This window comes from Narcine bancroftii, chromosome 1 (assembly GCF_036971445.1).
Source record: "Narcine bancroftii isolate sNarBan1 chromosome 1, sNarBan1.hap1, whole genome shotgun sequence".
Taxonomy (NCBI): domain Eukaryota; kingdom Metazoa; phylum Chordata; class Chondrichthyes; order Torpediniformes; family Narcinidae; genus Narcine; species Narcine bancroftii.
In genome coordinates this window covers 197,416,628-197,438,843 of record NC_091469.1, presented here as the reverse complement: position 1 = coordinate 197,438,843, position 22,216 = coordinate 197,416,628, and the positions used below count along the sequence as shown (strand labels likewise).

The window sequence follows — 22,216 nt, the reverse complement described above, 5'->3', positions numbered from 1 at the left end:
ACACAGAGTAAAAATAAATCCAAAGTGTTTCTATAGGTACATTAAAAGTAAAAGATTAGTGAGGGATAAAATTGGACCCCTTGTAGATAGCGAGGGTAAGCTGAGTGAGAAGTCAGAGGAAATGGGGGAAATTTTGAATGATTTCTTTGCCTTGGTATTCACTAGGGAAAAAAATATTGAACCAGTTGAAGTAAATAAAAATAGTGGGGAGGTCATGAAGCATATAAGGATAACCGAGGAGGTAGTGATGGCTGTGTTGAAAAAGATAAAGGTGGATAAATCTCCGGGTCCGGACAAAATATTCCCAAGGTCACTCAGGGAGGCTTGTGGACAGATATTGGGGCCATTAACAGAGATATTTAGGATGTCACTGGCCACGGGGGTAGTGCCAAAGGATTGGAGGGTGGCGCATGTGGTTCCATTGTTTAAGAAGGGGTCCAAATGTAAACTTGGGAATTATAGGCCCATGAGTCTGATGTCTGTGGTGGGCAAGTTGATGGAAAGTGTTCTGAGGGATGGTATTTACAAATATTTGGAGGTACAGGGATTGATAGGGAGTAATCAGCATGTTTTTGTCAGGGGTAGATCATGCTTGACAAACCTGATTAAGTTTTTCGAGGGGGTTACAAAAAAGGTTGATGAAGGGAAAGCTGTGGATGTTGTCTATTTAGACTTTAGTAAAGCTTTTGACAAAGTTCCCCGCAGGAGGTTAGGAAAAAAGGTGGAGGCATTAGGTATAAATAAGGAGGTAGTGAAATGGATTCAGCAATGGTTGGATGGGAGGTGTCAGAGAGTAGTGGTAGAAAATTGTTTGTCCAATTGGAGGCTGGTGACTAGTGGAGTTCCTCAGGGATCGGTCCTGGGTCCACTATTGTTTGTTATATATATTAACGATCTGGAAGTAGGGGTGGAGAATTGGATACGCAAGTTTGCGGATGATACAAAGATTGGTGGTGTTGTGGACAGTGAGGAAGATTACCGTAGATTAAAAGGTGATTTAGGAAGGCTGGAGGTGTGGGCTGAGAAATGGCTGATGGAATTTAATACAGATAAGTGTGAGGTGTTACATTTTGGAAAGGCAAATCTAAATAGGTCATATGCATTAAATGGTAGGCTATTGAGATGTGCAGAGCAACAAAGGGATTTAGGAGTGATGGTAAATAGTACCCTCAAGGCTGATACTCAGGTAGATGGTGTGGTGAAGAAGACATTTGGAATGTTGGCCTTCATAAATCGGAGTATTGAATTCAAGAGTAGGGAGGTTATGATGAAATTGTACAAGGCATTGGTGAGGCCAAATTTGGAGTACTGTGTACAGTTTTGGTCACCAAATTTTAGGAAAGATATAAACAAAATAGAGAGAGTACAGAGAAGGTTCACGAGAATGTTGACAGGATTTCAAGGTTTGAGTTACAGGGAAAGGTTGTGCAGACTCAGGCTTTTTTCTCTGGAGCGTAGAAAATTTAGGGGGGACTTGATAGAGGTGTTTTAAGATTTTAAAAGGGACAGAGTAAATGTGGATAGGCTTTTTCAATTAAGAGTGGGGGAGATTCAAACTAGAGGGCATGGTTTAAGATTGAAGGGGGAAAATTATAAGGGGAACATGAGGGGAAATTTCTTTACGCAAAGGGTGGTAGGGATGTGGAATGAGCTTCCGGCACACATGGTTGAGGCGGGATCGTTGGTTACATTTAAGGAAAGACTGGATAGTTACATGGAGAGGAGAGGACTGGATGGGTATGGACCGGGTGCTGGTCACTGGGACTAGGAGGGTGGGGATTTGTTATGGCATGGACTAGTAGGGCCGAACTGGCTTGTTCTGTGCTGTAAGTGGTTATATGGTCAAGGCTCCCTGCGCTCAGGAGATTTTCCATGGCAGCCGTGGGAAAATTTTGTGGATTAAATTGTGGTGCGCTGTTAGACAGTATCAGATATACACATGGTAAAGACTGAACAACAGGCTTTAATCCACAAAGACTTCCACAGAGCCAGGCTGGCTGTGGCTGCAGCAACTCTGTGTGAGGCCTCAGGAGGCCAATGCAGGCTTATATCCTAGAGGGTGATTGACACCCGGCCGGGTGGGGCTTGATCCATTCAGCCCGACTGATTGGCAGCCGGCCAGGTGTTGTCCTGTCCCCTTAGACTCCTGCAGGTACAGAGGTTGCCCCCTGCAGTAGGCCGGTGGTGTACCACCACAGTTATATTTGTCAAGCTAAAACTAGTACAGTTTCTTTAATAAATAGCCTATTATTGTTTTGTAGCAAACAATGGACTTTGCAGGGACCCACTTGCAGTACAACATTTGAGGTTGGGAACAACATGCCTGAAACATTAAACAATGCTCATTCAACCCCATCCATCACTACTACTAATGAATTGAGATGAACTCGGACCTGAAAATGGATTTTGCTTAAAGCACAAACAGAAAATACCAGAGACACTTGATAAATCAGAGACACTAGTGAATGACAGATTTGCTCACACAAAGTTATGCAGGTACAGAACTTGATAGTGAACAGAGAAGGAATATTTGATGATAACATTCACTGCTACAAGTCATTACCAACTGACACAATGTTACTAATTTTTCTTGGCTCTGCCACATTTGGATGTAATATATGGGAATATCAGTCAGAAATTAATGTTCATCTGCCAGAACTTCATTGCACAACGGGATACCATCACTCAACATTAGAATTGCTATATTTAATATGCTTTAATACATATTCCTACAAAATGGAATAAATGCTGCTCAGTATCAAAGCAGATGACAGAAAATGTTATAAATGTTGTAGAACACCACACCAACTAAAATCTCTTTCATTAGCAAAGTTGTATTTCTGAATAAATTACTATCTGCTACTGAGAAGCTACTACTGCAGTATTTGGCTGAAGGTCTCAGTTGATGATTTTTTTATTTTTAATCAGAACAAGGTTCAAAAGAGAATACTATCAGGAAATATAAACCTTTAACATCGTAGCTTGTATAAAAATTCAGCGTCTGGAACAACGTTGATCAATTTCCAAAATAATTTCCTCGTCACTTTGTGACATCACACAGCTCCGGAACACAACTTTAGCTCAGCTTAACTCCATTGTAGGCCATTGCCTCGATTATTACATCGTGTTCTTCATTTTTCAAGCTGCTATTACAATGTCAATTGACAGTTAGTAGTAATTATTTGACAAGTTCTCATGTCACATTTCAGCTGCTCTGATCTTACCCGTCACATACAAGGGCACAGCATGGTGTAATGGAACATCTCGTGTAGAGATTCTTACGGTTGTCACTAATTCAATTAAACTAATCAAACAGATTGGGCCAATTAGAATTAGTTTTGTAATGCAACATGTCTCAACATTGTTTTTCAAAACATCAATTATAATTGAATCATTATAATTTACAACTGGCTACTTTGTCAAACCTCATAATCCACAACAGAAATAAAAAGACTTGCAAAATAACTTACTCAGACATTTTTCCTTATACCATTTTTATTTCCTTATACCATTAGATAAAAATTTGGCTCAAAGGTTAAGCTAAGTCAGTACGTCGAAAAACTATTTCAAACTAGATTGTTGCATCATGAAGAACATTAATTATGACAGGCATAAAATCGTGATTTAAAAAAAGACTAAAATATCACAATATTTTAAAGAAATATTCAACCAAATGCAACAGAAAAGTACTGCCTCGCTGGCTGGTTTAGTCAGTAGTCGGGTCCTATTCTATAGCATTACAAATAGAAGAGATAGATTAATTTATTCACTTTAAATATTTAAAATGAATCTACATGAATCATGTGTTACACATCCATACATTTTGGGCTGACATGTGCACATGGTTTATATCCAAATCCTACTTGACTTGTCGATTTACTAAATGTGGGACAATAATGTATCATGAAAAAGTAATGAATCTTATGCAGACCCTTGCTCCAAATAGTTGCTGCCACAGGTTATTACCAGTTAAGACTCTTGTACTTTTAAAAAATGCAGAAAAATGAAAATCAAATTGAGGTTCACATTTAAATAAGACCATCAATATTAAATTTAGAGGATGAATGGTTAAGTCTGAAAATGCAAAGTAGTTTCTTCAGATATCTAATCTATTCCATAATTTACTGACAATGCCTGCACTGGTAAATGTCCTCCAGACTGAACAATGACTAATGATTTAAAGTAGGTTGAACTGCTCAGTACTGCTAGGCTAGCTTGACAGTAAATAGATCTGAACACACTCACTAAGGACTTCATCAATAATTCAAATTAGAAGATTTACAACAGCTCCTAATTTCATTGCAGGAGATGATTCAAGTTTTAGACTACACTAAGATTAGCAGGAAAGCCACATTCTGATTAACCATTCTAACATTTTTGCTACATAGCAAGCTAACAATCTACTTTCCCTCTTGAACTATGGAAAAGGGCTGCAAAAACAATTTGTTTATACATGATATTTTACAGTAGCAGATACACCCAAAGGGGAGGAGCTGAGGGATAGCTCATATTGCAAGCTTGGCAATAGAATTTCTACATCTATAAAGTAAGCTTTCATATCTATGTAATTCAAAACCACTCCTTGAAAAATATTTTACTGGCCTCAACAAGCAGACACACATCACCTGTGATATTTTGATAATTTTTTGAACATGCCTTTCAATTAATGCAACTGAACTTCTAAATATTTTAAAAAATAAACAAATTTGACCAAAATTTTTACAAGATTCAGTGTTTCAGGTACTTCGTTATGGACAAAGGTTTTTTCTGAATATGGCACCATGGAAGGATAGCACAAAGTAATAACAGTAATTCATGCCCTTTGGGTAATGTCCAGCATAAGATGGGTTGAGAAGAAATCAGAAGCTGTTTGATGATTACGATTTGGCTTCTGAAAAGCTTGGGGTAGGGGATAGCTAGGAAGTGAGTGGTAATTGGTGAGAGGTGAAAACACAAATGATGGAGGTACTCAGCTGGTCTCGCAACATCCATAGAAGGTAAAGAAATATTAGCACCTGACCCTTTCTTCAAGAAAACAATCAAATCGAAGTAACAATTTAGTCCTTGATTGGGACAATGGTCCAGGTAACATAAAATGGCATGGCAATGGAATAAGGAAGTCGAGATCAACGATGCCAGTGCAGCCATCAGAAACGTCAACTGCCTTTTACTTTCTACATGATCTGTTGAGGTTCTCCATGACTAGTGTGCACTGCACAAACATATTCATTACGTTGGTGGAATTTGGAAGAAGGATTTACCAGATACAGACGATGGGATCCCAGGTGCAATAGCAACATATTGATTTTTGTATGTCATGTGCTATTTTTAAAATGGTGGATATATTGAAATAAAAATCAGCAGCAGATATTTATGGCCTTTATTTGCATATTTAAACAAAGCCAACTTCATATTTTGTATTGGACATCTTATTAGACTATGCCAATCTTGCAGAAAGCATGCTCCCAGTTTAAATGTTCTTTCCTTTTCAGATGCATGGCTGAGCTGCTCTTTTAAGTTATGGTGCAGAAGCCTGGAAGTGTATTAATATTTTCATACAAAAGCAATTGCAATTTACTGTTCTGAAGCTACAGGTCCAAATTGTGAAGAAAATCAGAAAGTGCAATTATAAGACCTATAGAATTATGACACAGAAATAACCATTCATTCATATACATCTATGAAGAATTTTTAAGTGTTATTCCAGCTTCTTGTATTCAGGCCACAGCCCTAAAGGTCATAGCTTTTTAAACTGCACATTGTAGCCGTACGCCACTCGAAGACCACACACACACACACACACGAGTGTGGTCAGGTATCTCTCTGGGCGATTCATATCACCATTTGCCCCCATTTGCTGATGTCACCGCCCGCATAAAAATAGCAGGTCTCCTATATGTGGGTACATTCTTTCATGACAATACCTTCTTCCCCGCGCACTGTCCCTATCAGCTGGGCCAGCGCCATTTTGGGGATACTGGCTCTTATGCTGCCTTAGCCATTCGACTGCCAGTTCACTTGCCAGGGTCAGTGCCGGCCCGATTGCTGGGGTGGCATGCCGCTACAACATCAAGCACTGTTTAAATGTGAAGAGGGTTTCAACCTCCAACGCATTTCAGACAACTAGTTCCAGAGTGAAAAATTCCTAACACTTCAAATTTATGTTTCCTTGTCTTGCATTCAAGGAAAATAATTGTTCCTTTTACTTCATTCAGGCCTTACTATTTTATCCATCCTAATGGACTTCCCGAAGTCTCCTATGTTCCAAGATAAACAACCCTTTCTAACCAAATCTTTCATTAAAATTAGATGTTCTAGACCTGGCAACAATATCTTAAATCTCCAAAGTGTTTTTCCTGAGAAGGTGGAAACTGAACTATGCATAATACGGAATCCATAAGCTTTGTTTTGTGTATGTAGAGAAGAAGTTTTCTCTTGAGGGATATCTACAATTAAGGGCCACCTACTAGAGATAAAGATGGTTGTAAAGTTAACAAGTTTATCTGCAAAATGTGATCTAACCAGAGAAGCAGTCCCCTCAAGCAAATGCTGTCTCAGTGACCTGATTCTACTACATGCTGCCACAAGCTTTCAGTAAATCAGCAAACACATATACAAAATGACAAGAGTTATGTTTTTAAACTGCTACCCATGCTTTGTCAAGTCAATTTTTGTCCAGTTATTTATGGTAAATCTTTACGTCCGCCAAATACATCTTTCATCAAAGATGACACTTAATCTTTACCATAAAACAGAACAATAAAACAGAGCTTTTTTTTGTGTTGGAACTCAAACTGGACATTTTCCAGATCAAGTTTAAAGGGATTACTTGTTTCCTATCAAGAAATACTAAATACTAGCTTTAGATCTTTTTTTCCAGTGCTGTATTATAGTAAAACAGAAAACATGAATAATTGAATAAAAAATAACAATTAAATAATTGTTATTTAAAAAGTGATGTCTTTCAACAGATACCAACCTTAATACCTATTAAAATGTTTTCCAGATTCTAAACATTAGATGTTTCTTTCTCAGATTTCATGAATCAAAATAATCACAAAATTCTTTAATTTCAAGCTTTGGCTTTAACAAAACTGAAGTACTCTCTAAGAATTAGATGAAAAATTTCTGATGTTGCTTTTCCACATTATACAATGAAAACAGTTTAGCAAAGACAGTGAAAAAAATAATTGTGAGCATGCACAATTTGAATGGTAATTTCACATTTATAACATTAATAAGAGTTTTAACTAGTATTTAACTAGAATTAGGATTCTGTAGAATCTCTCATCGTAACTCTCTGTGTTACCCCTGTTGCCTGGCCTGTTGCGACTCCTGGATCGACTACGTTGTCTCTGAAGTCGTGACCTTCCCAATAGTCTGTAATAGTAGGATGGACGTCCAGAGATTTTTCTGCTGTTAACTGACATTTTGTCAACTGTTTCTTTGGCAATAATGTCTTCAATCCATTCAAAGCAAACTCCTCGGCTCAGAATCCTTCATTCGAGTTAATGTGCAAAGCAATACTCAGTCATATATTTTTTTAAAAATGCAAGCTTGCCCAAGCCTGTTGTTGGAGACATACTTCTGCACTACCCACAGAAGATAGGCTTGTTGCATTTGGATACTGAATGCTGTTAGCCTTCTATGGACCAGTGAACAAAAGTTGAGCTTCAAAAAAAATCCTGAACTGGAATCAGTCCATTTCCAATGAGTTTATCCTGCCGCAAAAAAACAAAACTCAAGAGATTTTTGCCCAAGGCTAGTTTATTTGCAAATATATTACTTGTAGAAATTCCATTTTAGCATAGCCTTCCAACTAACTATTAAAGTAATATATTAACACAATTTGCGACAAGTAGCCTGCTCTGCTGGAATCCATTCCAGGTTTTCAGAGAATAAATGGGGCCCACACTATGTTAAAGGCAGTACGGAAATGAGCCAATCAAGTTAACATTACAGAAGTTTGGGTCAAGTAGGCAAGATCACAGCTGGACAACAGATGAATTCAATTTCATCCAAGTATTAAGCAGAACTTTAAATGTGCTCTTGCCTTCAGTCCCAAAATTCACATTTAATAGTAAAGTTTTATATGTAAAATCAGGATGCTCAATATTCATTGCAAGTGATGTAATTTGCTTCACCTGTTGGGAACGTTAAAGCAAACAAAGCAAATATGGAAAATAAGTTTGCCTCGATGCAATGTACTTTTTCTCCTTTCACTTCAGCACATTGCACAAACCATCAGCCAGCTATAACATTCATTTATATATTAATGGAGAGGGAATTTACATGAACAATAGTGGAAAAACAATTACACGTCAAAATGATTTCATAAAGTCTCTATTTCTATCATATCTAACTATCAATAATTCTTCTAAAAGTGTACTTTAGAGTTCATTCTGCAAAGTAAAAATGAAGACCCTTGAAAACATGAATATTTGAGTTTTGCAGTTGAAAATAATGCTATGCAATGTTCAATAGCAACTAGAAATGTTCCTTCCTTTACATGGAAATTTTTAAGTAAAACATCGACAGGAAGGTACATTCAGTTCAAAAGCTGACTGGTTGCCCATGGAAACAGAGTTTTCAGGAAGTAGTGGTTCTCAAGACAGGAATTGTTCAATAAATTTCACACAATTTCAGTTTGAGAATACTTAAAGTTTTGCCCATGGTCAGTAAAATAACAGATTTGAAAACCGATTAATTGTGACAGAATTGATAACTTGTGAATGGAAAGGAATTCAAAAGGTAATGGATAAAATCTTATATTTCCTATGAGTCCTTTTACTCCCCCTTGTGTTGCATAAATCTGATAGACATGTCGGCTCCTGCCTTTAGGCCGAGAGATTCCTTTGAAGCTCAAAATTGTTTTCCCTTGGATCGCCAGTTCATTACAGTCACCTGCAAACATTATTTAAAAATGATCTTTAAATTGAAACAGCCCTCAGTGCTGTAATTGGAACACAATCAACAGCATGCTGTCATAATTTTATTATCTTCTCTACCCTATTGCCCTGTTGTAATGCCTTGATTTCATCGACATCACTTTTGAAAAATTACTTATTTGCCGCAATAAACTATTTACACAGAATATTTTTAAAAAGCATCTACACAGAATTCAAATACTCTGACTAAAGAATGAAACATCAGCACTAAGTTAGTTTCCACTTCAGAAACACCCAATCAACATCAAAAAAATCCCTGAATACATGTCAGTCAGTGACATGTAAAAGCTCTTACCACTTGACCCCACAATCATTTTTAGCCCCACCTCACAGCAAAGATACTTAAGCCCTCTTTACACAGATCCCGCAATACTGCTGTAAAGAAGACCTGTCATTAAGCCGGTTTTGCTTTATTTTTTGCACAATGAAGCAAACAACGCCGGTATAATGTGATTCGGCGCTGTGACTACCTCTGCTGCCAGCTTAAAGAATGGGACAATGACAACCCTCCCCCCCATTCCACGTTCATACCTTTATTGCGTGGCGCAATATTCCTACCTTGAAGAGGGGCTTTAGTGCATTCATGTTACATTCTTCCATCCTCCACAGAAGGTATCTAGTGGGCTTCAAGTGTCACTGCCAATTAACAACAGTAATGGTTGAGATTGCCCAGTTTTTTTATTAAATAGTGGTCTGGAATTGTCAGCACAACTTAAGCAGTTCTGGGATTCTGTTTGTCACTGCAATATGCTGTCTGATGTTTTTAAGCCAAAGTAATTTTTAATTAATTTCCCCAGCTCCTTCTGGGCAATATTCCAAAATGCAGCAAAACGAATCCTACAATGAGCCCTGCACTGTAAGATGCATCAAGTTCTCTCTAAGTATCACTATTTAAATAAATTGAACAGGGATTTTTTAAACAAGTTATCGCTTAAACCTGAGATCACCTACAATCATTATCTGAAAGGATGAAAAACTGATTTTGCTTTAACAAGAAACTCCAGAGATGATGGCAAGCATCCCAAAATCAATACAACTCCAGCAGCAAATCTAGGCCCATGTCACTAAATTTATTTGAAAATTAGAAAATATCCCATGTACACAAGTTTTCAGTCACACGTGAACAAAACAATAAATGGTGCAGCACCATAAGCTTACAGAAACATGGCAATTTTCAAGATTACTGTCAGAAACCTACCAGTAAGAATCCACAGTTAACATTAATATGCTAGAAAGTTCATTTCATTTTAAAGCTGAAATCTTAATAACCAATATAAATGTAGATAATGAAATATTTAACAACTTCCAATGGACAGATTTGCCATTGATTTGTAGCCAACAGGGACAAGTCACCTGCCATTATCAGATACAATAGAGGCACTTATTCAATAAACACCTGCACTGCAAAACTGTGGATACAAAACATGTAATTACTGTACTTGCAACATATGCACATTCAACTCTTTGTAAACACTAGCTTGATGTGGCATATCAAAGTGAAAACAAAATACATTTCAAATTTCTCATTGCTCCTCCAGGCTCCACAGAACCTGACTATCACACTGAAGCTCTGTTGGGATACAAAGTGGTTTCCCAATAAATTGTAAAATACAATTGCTTCAGCTCATTTCCCCAACTGGAAAAAATATGGCGACACTGCCAGAGCTGCTATAACGACAGCACTGGTGTGGACCCGAGGGAGCAGAGAGAGAGTGCTCCTCAGCAGGGTTCCACCACCCATTCCAACTACCAACAGCTCCATACTGGCTTTAAACTGCCTGTTAAAGAAGCTGACAGTGGCTTAATTTAAAATCCTGCAATGGCGGGATCTGGGCCAAAGATGGTGGTGACCGCGTTGGACAGTGGCCTCATTGGGTTGCAGACTCCAGGGAACCAGAGGACTGGCATCAGAAAAGAGGGAGACAACCCCACATTTGAGAAGGAGAATAAGAAAAAACAACTCTACAGGACAGTGACCATGGCAGCAGACCAGTAAAGGGCTCTGCGGCTGAGAGAATCACTGGAGTCTTCCTCTCCTCCCTCACTATCAACATGATCTACAGGGATAATTGTCTGAAGAGGATGCACTAAATCATTGAGGATCCCTTCCACCCTGCACACAGCATCTTTCAGAAATGCTGTTGGAAAAGAGATACAGGAGTATCAGATCCAGCACCACCAGGTTGAGGAACATCTGAAGAGCAGCTTCAAAGGATCTGTTCACACTATCCACCTGAGGTTCTCAAATTTATGAGCAATATTTATTTAAAATACTTGTCCTGAATATGTATTGTTTGCCAGTTTGTGTGTAATGCCTGGTTGTATGTTTGCATATTTTGCACTGAGGATTGGAGAACACTGTTTTGTCGGGTTGTACTTGTGCAATCAGATGACAATAAATTTGACTTGAAGAACACACAGGCGGAAGACTATTGGTGACTCGAAGCAAGAAGCCAATGTGGACTGCAACAAATGTGGTCGAAAGGACACACACCAGACTGCTGGAGACTGGTTAAAGATATAAGAACTGGGTTGCGAGAGGGTGCTGAGGGTGCAGAGGTTTGGATCTTGAGCTCGGGTTGCCGATGGTTTGGACAGAAGTCTGTATGGCTGCGAGATTGCTGGAGATGAATCCACAGACACTCAGCGACTGAAGAGACTCTCTTTTTCTTCTTTCTCTGAACTGTAGAGCACCCTCTTCAGACAACAATCCCAATAGATCACATAGATAGGTTCAGCAGAGGTAGGGGGTCCTCTCAGCTGCAGAGCCTCTCACTTATGGCAGACCAAAGGAAATTTTGTCTAAAATTACATCTGTTTATTACATGACACCTTGAATAGGGCATTGTGAAATTTAGAAATATTTGGCATTTATACCCAAACAACACAAAAAATGAAACCGAATTTAAAATATACACTTAGAACAACAGATATAGTGCAAAAGAACCACACCAACTAATTATTTATTTGGAATATTCCGATATTTCTTTTACAAGAGTGGTGAGGTTAAGGCAGTGATACTCAACTTCTAATTAGCTGTCTTCCAAAAGTATAATCAGTGAAATGATTGATATTCCTTGGTGTTGAACCAAAATTAACTGAAAATACTAAAAAGTAAATACATTTATGGTAATTTAACACCTGAACACTGCAATCAACTGCAACTATCAGTCACAGTAAACTCGAGCATTAAAAAAAGTCTAGCAACTTAAGGATCTTACTTTTTAAAATGTCATTACACACATTCTACAAATCACTGAGAGCATTTTAACTCTCCCTAAAGGATACTTTTCCTGTCAAAGGATAATCGTAATTATTGTCTTACTGATCCAATTCCATGCAGCAATTATGAGTATAATGTTAAAGGTTCAAAGGTCAAATTTATTGTCAGAGTACCACCATGACATCACATACAACCAAGATTTTTTTTTCTGCAGACGAGGCAGAATTTCTATTTATTGGTAACTGTAAACTGTACTCAAGAAAAGAGACACATATACAAAAGAGAAACAAAGAAATGAAACAACTGACTGTGCAATACACAAACAAATAAATATGCAAAATAAGAGTTGTTAAATAAGTCTCTGTTTGAGTCTCTTGTTTGGAAGTCTGATGGTGGAGAGGGAGCAACTGTTTCTGAACCTAGTGGCACCTATACCTCTTTCCTGATGGTAGCAGCAAGAACAAACCATACTAGGTGGTGTGGCTCCTCAATAATTGCCGCTGTGCTCAAATGGTAGCATTCCATGTAGATTTTCTTGTGGTGGGGAGAGTTTTGCCTGTGATGTACTGGGCTGTGTCCACTACCTTTTGCAGGACTTTCAGAGGTATTGGTGTCCCCATACCAGGCTGTGATGCAGCTGGACAGCACACTTTCCACCACATATCTGTAGAACATAGAACATTACAGCATAGTACAGACCCTTCAGCCCTCAATGTTGTGCCGACCCATATATTCCTTTAAAAAAAGTACTAAACTTTTGCTTCCCCTTAACCCTCTATTTTTTCTTTCACCCATGTGCTTGCCTAAGAGTCTCTTAAATGCCCGTTTTAACCTCCATCATCATACCTGGCAAGACATTCCAGGCACCCACAACTCTGTTAAAAAAAAAACATACCCCTGATGTCTCCCCTAAACTTCCCTCCCTTAACTTTGTACTCAGGTGTTTGCTGTTCCTGCCCTGGGAAACAGGTGCTGGCTGTCTATGCCTCTCAATCTTGTAGACCTCTGTCAAGTCTCCGCTCATCCTTCTTCACTCCAAAGAGAAAAGTCCCAGCTCTGCTAACCTTGCCTTGTAAGAACCGTTTTCTAATCCAGGCAACATCCTGGTTAATCTCCTCTGCACCCTCTCCATAGCTTCCACATCCTTCCTATAATGAGGTGACCAGAACTGAACAAAATACCAGAGCTTTGTAGAGTTGCAACATGACCTCTCTACTCCTGAACTTAATCCCCCTATTAATGAAGCCCAACATCCCATAGGTCTTCTTAACTATCCTACTAACCTATGCAGCAACCTTGAGGGCTGTATGGATTTGAACCCTCTGTTCAACCAAACTCTTAAGTAACTGACCATTAATCCTGTTAAGTTTGTCAAGGTTTCCAATGTCATACCAAACTCCTGAGGAAGTAGAGGCACTGATGTGCTTTCTTCACGATAACATTAGTATATTGGGTCCAAGAAAGGTCCTCCGAGATGTTGACTCTCAGGAATTTAAATTTTCTCAGATTCTCCACTGATTCCCCCATTAATTTATTCAATTAAGGATTGTACACCTCTAGTTTCCCCTTCCTGAAGACTACAATTAGCTCCTTGGTTTGGGTGACATTAAGTGAGAGGCTATTGTTAGTACACCATTCAGCCAAGCTTTCAGTCTCCCTTCCATATGCCGACTCATCATCCATTTTTATGCAGCCCACGACCGTGGTGTCATCAGCAAATTTTTAAATGTTGTTTTCAGAATGAGCCACACAGTCATAGGTGTAAAGCAAGTAGGGGAGGGGGCTATGTTCACAGCCCTGTGGTGCTCAATGCTGATGGTAATTGTAGAGATGTTCTTGCCTTTGCGTATTGATTGGGGTCTTGAGGTGAGAAAATCCAGGATCCAATTACACAGATCTTGGAGTTTGCTGATTAGTTTTGAGGGGATGATGGTGTTGAATTCCAAATTGTAGTCAATAAAAAAACATCCTGATGTATGCATCTTTGTTGACCAACAGTGTTCCAGGGTTTTGTGTAGACCCAGTGAGATGGCATCTGACCTGTTGCTGCTGTAGGCAAATAGGAATGACCAAGGTTGCCACCCAGACAGGAACAGATATGCTTCAATTACAGCTTCAAAACATTTCATCACAGTGGATGTAAATGCCACTAGTCATTTAGGCAAATTACCACACTTTTCTTTGGCATTGGTAGAATTGAGAACCTGTTTGGTCAGCATAGGCTTTCAGTACTCGGCCAGATACTTTATCCAGACTGGACACCTTCATTGGATTTATTTTCCTTTAGGCACCCCGCACAACATCTTCGGATACTCCCCTAATGAGGGAGATCATTAGGGGACATGGGGTTGTGCTACAGTTCTTCCTTGTTCACGTGGTCAAATCATGTGCAGAGGATATTGAGCTCAGCTGGGAGTGAAGCTTTAGTGTCTTCTATTGCACTAGATTGTGGAGCAGGTTATGTCATTTAGGCCCTACCACAGCTGTCTGGTATCCTTTACTGTTTCTTTTCTCATCCAGAATCTCCACTTCGCACGGTAGTTGGCTTTCTATTGGTCATACCTGCTCCTTGATCCTCTGGATCTGCCTGTGATCTGGCTCTCAGCAAGTTCCAGATTTCATAGTTTATCCAGGGCTTCTGGTTGGGAAAAGCCTTAAACGATTTGGTGGGAACATATTCATCCACAGCTGTTTTGGTAACCACTATTAATTCCTCAGCAAAAATGGAGAAGACCTATTGCACAATTTTCAAATTAAAGGATTATTTGAAAGGTGAAGAAACTTAAAAAAGTCCAATTTTGCAACTAATGAAATATGGCTTTTGTTTCCATTGTTGTTAACCCTACGATACAGGTAGGTCTAAACAATTCACCACTTTCAAACGGGAAGATTTGATGCAAGCTCAGAATGAATTAATTATGAAAGCCTTTTTGGAAACCATCAACTCTAAGAAATTGCTCTTAAGTAGTTTTTTTAATTGCTTACATTATAAGAAAAATAGATTTTATTTAATTATAGTCTTATTATTTATTATAATTATACAGGTTTTTAGGTGGAGATTCAAAGATGAAAAGAACCTAACAACATTTAACACTATAATTTTTAAAAGAATCTTTAAATTCAATGACAAATAATTTTAATCAACACAGATCAATGTAATGAATAATAATGTCATCATCCCATCTAAGTGGTGACTAATACAGCAATATCAACTACAGATGCACAATTTTCCAACCATTCCAAACACCCTCGATTATAAAATTAACTACATTCAAATATCAGTTCAAAACAAATTGTGGTTGGATTCCACTAATTTACTAATGACACAGGCTTCAATCCTAGTCTCCTTGGAAACCACTCACTGTCCCATTAACCCAATGAGAGAAATTGTATTCATTCCTCACTAGCTTTTGCAACCAAATGGCACTACAACTGATTCAAGTATGATTCATTGTCAATTGTCAGGAAGATTGACTTTACTTGTGTTCTGAAGTCAAACCCTAATGCTTCATCCCAGAGGCTAGTCATTTTGAAGTGATGGCAAAATATTCGAAACATGAGGCCCCACGAATGAGCAACAGCTAACGATATCAATCAGTAATTGAGAGCCAGAGCTCAGGCTTACCTTTTTAATCACAAATCTGAGGATGTGAAAAACAATTTCAGTCATTTGAGTTATATTTTGACAAACTCAAAAAGCTAGGAACTTTCTGATTTTGTGCAAACCATGCCCATCTGACATGTGAAATCATTATTTTTGGCCATACATACACAGTGCATATTCGGTGATGGCTACAGCCTGTCTGCCTTTCATTTTCTTATGTTTTATCATTATTTATTGTGAACCCATAGTCATGTTTGGTTTCTAGTTTTATGCCAGTTGTATAAAGTATGATTTTCAAAGTTATTTGTTCATGACTCCTCATTATAAAGCATTGCTATGATATACCATCTTTTTTTTACATGTACAAGATAAATAATGTGTAAATAACCTTTTAAAAATGCTATTGTTTAAAACATTTTGTAAAGCAGATTGTGGTGAAACCACTATTGTATATGTAAATGATATGTGAGACAGGCTATAGATATGTTTAAAAAGGAAATAAATTGGGGTAGGTTTTTTTTTTAGTGTAGGTCACATACAAACATTTCAAAACAGATCTCATTTAAAATACTGGAGCTCTGCTCAAGCCAACATTCTGGCTCCAAGAGCCTTTGCAAAAGCTTTGGAGAATGACCAAGAAACTTCACTAATGGATTGGTGTTTTCAAAAGCAATAGTTGAAAGAACTCGGAGGAGTAGGTTCGGATCGCAGGCTATCTGGAAGTACTATTTGCTGTTCTAAGAGGGTCATGTGGTTTTGCAAGCAGAGAGAGAGAGAGTCAAACAGGCTTTTCTCACACACACACAGAAAGAGAGAGAGAGAGAGAGAGAGAGAGAGAGAGAGAGAGAGCGAGAGATCAGTTCAGCAGTTTTTCAGTTAGCAGCAACAGCTGGGATTGAAACAGGACAAGCTGGCAAATTTGTGGAAAACCCCATTTAGAAGACAGGTTGTGAGTGCTTAGTTCAGCCTGGTTCATACAAGGGGAGAGGACTGGCTGCCTAATGTTTCACTTGAAATAAGAGAAACAGAAAAGGAACTCTGTGGTGACCTGAAAGAAAGAGGTTATCATCTGGAAAACCCTAATGGGGCAAGTTTCTTCAGCAAGACAATGAAGTGGCTGATTAAAAGAAATAATTTGTTGGTGTCCAGTGAAAAACAAATCTCTCTCTGAAAACCGACACGAACCTTCCTGAGTTTGATTCACTCTAGAAACACCTTGTGTGGTTATTTGGTCATGTCCACTACAATTCCAGTGGCCATAACTGGTGACTCAAATGAGTCCAAAAACTAAAATGATCAACGACTTCCTATGGAATCCACCACATACCAGCAAGTATGATGCTTTAAAAGCACTTTTATTACGTGTATATGGCATGTCCCATAGAGAATGGGTTGAGAGACCGCGCCCCTTCAGAATTAATGGATGAAATGCTGTTCGTGCCAGCTGGTGAAAGGCCCAAAATGTTATTCGAACAGCTCTTTTTAGACCAAATGTCAGATGATATTTGGCTCATGTTATCCAAGTGTTCATCTGAAAACCCAAGGGCTGTAGTGGCAGAGGTAGACACACTGTGGCTGGCTAAAAAGCACAGCAAGGAAAGACAAGTCTGCACAACCAAGCCCTCTGATATTGACCCTGTGTCACACTCTAGTGCTCTTAGCACATCACTCCCTACAAGCAGCAATGCCCCAAGACAAACAAGCAGCCTGTGGACACCTCATCTTGGTGTTTTACCACAGGTGTCAGGGAGTAAATGCCTGCAAGTGCCTTCCAACCTGTCAGTTGCAGGAAATACCCAGGCCAACCGCCAGTAAGGGTTGCAGCAGTTGACGAGAAACCTGAAAGGTACTGTATGTATGGGACCAGTTGTTCCAGCAAAAATTTCTGGTGGACACGGGTTCAGAAGTTGGTGTATTTCAACCCACCAGTATTGACACATGCCATCCTACCCCAGTTCTGCAAATATAAGCAATTAACAGTTCCAACAATCTGACCTTTGGCACTAGGAAGATAAATGTCAAGTTTGAGAATCAACTACACTTGACCATTTATTATAGTAGCAGTATCCTGACCTTTGCTTGGTGCAGATTTTCTTTGAGATCATTCATTCCTCGTCGATTTACGAAGTGTGTCAGCTAATAGATGGAACTACTTTTCAGACTATTCCTCTGACAGACGCCTATACCCCTGCTCTGCACCTTCAAACATTAGGTAAACCAGTTGATGAATTCTCCAAGCTGTTGGAAGATTTCCCTGAGATTATTACTCTACAATTATCTGCCTCCATTGGAAAACATGGTGTTACTCATCGCATTTGTACTAAGGGCCCTCCTATCCATGCTGAAGCACGTCGCTTACCTCCAGAGAAGCTGTGCTTAGCTAAGGAAGAGTTTGTCAAGATGGAGGAACTTGGCATAATTCATAAGTCTGACAGTCCCTGGGCATCTCCATTACATATGGACCCGAAGCACAATGGAGGTTGGCGACCATGTGGAGATTACAGGCGGCTTAATGACACCACCATCCCGGATCGTTTTCCTATACCTCATATTTAGGATTTCCTGGCTTATTTGTATGGAGCAATGATCTTTTCCAAAATAAACGGTGTGTGCCTATCACCGAGTACCAGTAGAGCCAGAAGACATTCCAAAAACAGCAATAATTGCCCCATTAGGGTTGTTCGAATTTTTACAAATACCATTCCGATTAAAGAATCCCGCTCAATCATTTCAACGGGCGATAGATGCTTTAGGACGTGATTTGACCAATGTCTTTATTTACCTCAACAACATTTTAGTAGCCAGTGGGACTACGGAAGAACATTTGAAACATCTTCGTACATTCTTTATTCATCTTCAAAAGTTTGGATTGATCATCAATCCAGATAAATACATTTTTGGACAAGAAAATATTAATTTCTTGGGGTATACAATTACTCAGGAAGGCGCGACTCTGCTGCCAACCAAAGTTGAGGCCATTACCAAGTACTCAAGACTTGCTACAGTTAAAAGCCAACAGATATTCTTGGGAATCGTAAATATTTACCGTCGGTTTCTTCCAGGAGCAGCTCATGTCATGAAGCCTCTTTTACAGTCCGGAAATTCTAGAAGCATACATTGGACTGAAGAAGGAAACAATGCATGATTTGCTGACTCATGCCACTATGCCCAGCTACCCAGTTTTAAATGCAGCCACTGCCATTTCTACAGACGCTTCCAGTATGGCCATAGGATGTGCACTTCATCAATATGTCAATGGTCAATGGAAACAATTAGCATTCTTCAACCACCATCTTCATGAAGCAGAGAAGAAAGACAGTTCTTTTGATAAGGAGCTTTTGGCTATTTACTTGTCTATTTGACACTTTCATTATTTTTTTGTAGGGCAGAGATTTTACTATGTACACCGATCACAAGCCCTTAACATTTGCATTTTCCAAGGTCGCAGAGCACTGTTCTGCATGACCACACAGCAATTATTATTCATTTCACAATTCTCCACAAAAATGCTACATATTTCCAAAAAAGGAAATGTAGTAGCTGATTCACTTTCTCACTCAGCTCCATTCGAGTTTTCGACTGTAGATAAAGGTATTGACTACATAGCCTTTATTTGGCCCACGAATATGACCATGAGATGAATCCTTGTCAGATTGCAATTACGAACTTGCAATTGAAAAATGTCCAGTTTGCAGCTAGTGGCAAATTACACCTTTGTGATATATCAACAGGACACCCACACCCAGTAGTTCCATCATCATGGAAACATTGAGTATTTGGCTCTTTGCATGGTTTCTCACATCCATCAATTAGATCGACCGTTCACATGGTTTTGGACAGGTTCGTGTGGCACAGTCTTAAAAAATGTTACACAAATGGTGAGGTCCTGCATTGCCTCCCAGAAAGCAAAAGTTCAGCGGCATACTAAGGCACCACTGTAGTCCTTCCCGACAGTTACTTGGCATTTTGCTCATGTCCACGTGAACATTGTTGGTCCACTTCCTGTTTCAAGCGGATACCATTATCTTTACAGTAATAGACAGGTTTGTGCAGTGGCCTGAGGCTGTGTCTACAGTCGATGCTACTGCAGACATTTGTGCTCAGGCGTTCCTCAGTTCCTGGGTGTCTCGTTTTGGTTTAGTGGTGCAAGATACTTCCTCACCATGGACAGCCTTGTCTCATTTGCTAAGTACAACTTTTCATCATACCTATCATCCCCAGGCCAATGGAACGGTGGAAATATTTCATCAACATCTCAAGTCAGCCTTGATGGTTCAGTTAGAGGGCAAAAACTAGGCTGATGAGCTGCCCTGGGTATTACTGGGCATTAGAACAACTCCAAGGGAGGTCCTTTAAGCTTCATCTGCTGATCTAATGTACGGCACACCATTGGTGGTTCCAGGGGAGTTTGTCCCTTACCATTCCAACTCCAGTGATAATCCTAAGGAACTGTTGAGCAGGCTAAAGGAGACTCTAGGAAAATTGACTCCTATACCATCATCGACACATGGAGAACACTCTTCCTTTGTGCCTGAAGACCTAAAAAAAATGTGAATATGTCTTCTCCGGAGGGAAACACTTGGTCAACCTTTACAGATTCCTTACGAAGGACCTTATGGGTTACTCAGAAAAACTAGGTTGACCTGTATTTTGGATATTGGAGGAAAGCTACAGTCTTTCACTATTGCCAGGCTTAAGCCAGCTCATGTGGTCGTCTTCTCCACTGTAGCAGCCAACAGTCCATCACAGATGTTTTCAACCTAAAGGATAAACCTTTCTGCTAGTTCAGGGATGGGGGGGGGGGGCGTGTAGCGGGGCTATGGCAGCATTACAACTCCCAGGAGGCATCGAACTGGCCATGTGATGTCAGTGCACAAGGATGTCAGCATGTGTCGAGCGTGTGATTCTGGACATTAAAAGGTTGTGCAGGTGATGAAGAATAAATCTGTTTGATTCACTCTAGAAACGCCTTATATGATTATTGTCCACTACGATTCCAATGGCCACATGATTAACTTTGTTTTTTTGCATGTAAATCTAGGCTTTGAAGTTCATCTCAATTAACCATCTTGCAAGATGAGCATTTTCTGGTTGACTAAATTTTTACATTGTCCATATTTCATTTGGCATCAATTTGGACCTACTCCAAGTTTTTGTTAAAGTGACTACAATGCAAAACAATTGCAATCCTACATGGAAAACAAGACAATATGGCATTGAATTTTCTGGTCGCAAGATGGGCACAAAACCCACTGAAAAAAAAAAATCAAGTTGTTGCCCAACTGGGAATTTTAAAATTTATTTTTGACTTGCAAGTCTCGAGAGATTTGCTTTCAAGCTCCAGGGTAAATCCTCAAGTTGCAAGACAATTCTCTCTCGGATTCATGAAATTGCCTTGAGTGTTGACATACTGAATTCCCTTAATCAATGGTGGCACCAAGAAGCAAACTGCGTGTGATATTTATACTACACAAGGTTTCTTTATTGACTATACAATTGGCCCATCAATAATTCAGGTGAACAAGCAAGCCCATATTTGTCATATTTTGAAAAGATCTATTATTTTGAATACTAAAGTCTGCTCATGCATTTTATTTCTCAAATTCACCATTCATGTTAACAAATAATCTAAATGACATTTTAAAAAATTCTGTTGCTAAATCTCTCCAGCTAGTCAATGGACAGATGACCATAGGTGGTGTTGCTGTAAACACTCTGGATTTGATTTGGTATTACCATGAATGTTAACAGATTTCACAGCAAGACCCTGGGGCAAAGCAAAACCTGGGCCATACTGTGTCAGACATTGCAATATACCATTCTGTTACCTTGATGGTCACAGTCTGTTGAAGAGCAAATCTAAGGAAGGAGATTTGCTTGAGCATGTTCTGGTTCATTTATAACTATTGAACTGAATCCATACATTTTGGGTCAAAATGTATTTACAGATATACAAACAGCTGACATATTAGTAAAGTTAAAACATCCCCAGCAATTTCAGTGAATGAGGAGCTCCAGTAAAATTTCTGGTGTTCTTTAACGACTGGTTTGTTTGATTGCATGTATCTACAGCACAGTTCAATACTGCTCTGTAGATTACTGTATACAACTTGGTGCCTTAAAGATGTTGTATGCACCCTTTTAATCTGCTATTATTTCAATTTAGTGAACACCTGTCAAAATGAGAATACTGCATTATCTAAAAATGAATACAAGTTTCATTTATGCAAACAGGATAACAAAATGCATAATAAGCAAATGTCATTTTCTGCTCACCTATTATCACCTACATTGCTTTTTCCTAACTGACAGTCTGCTATTCTCTCAACTATAAATAGATTCCAGAGATTTTTACCTTTCAAGGTTCAAGACAATCAAGAGGACACAAAATTAGTGAAAATGTACGAGTTCTATGCCAAGCTTTTTGGACTAAGATTATTG

General features: G+C 39.0%; 1 protein-coding gene across 11 annotated transcripts in view; it reads right to left on the bottom strand.

Moving 5' to 3' along the window:
• Positions 1 to 22,216, bottom strand: part of LOC138737104 (disabled homolog 2-interacting protein-like) — a 592,760-nt gene that overhangs the window by 394,433 nt on the left and 176,111 nt on the right. The window contains exon 1 of one of the 11 annotated variants that reach the window (XM_069887673.1): positions 7,310 to 7,644. The exons of 9 other annotated variants lie outside the window; for them this stretch is intronic. In XM_069887673.1, the coding sequence (XP_069743774.1) occupies positions 7,310 to 7,430 (121 nt within the window). In that variant the 5' untranslated portion in view covers positions 7,431 to 7,644. Of the gene's footprint in view, positions 1 to 7,309; positions 7,645 to 22,216 lie in introns of those variants that run through there. One more of the 11 variants, XM_069887690.1, reaches the window with a different exon arrangement.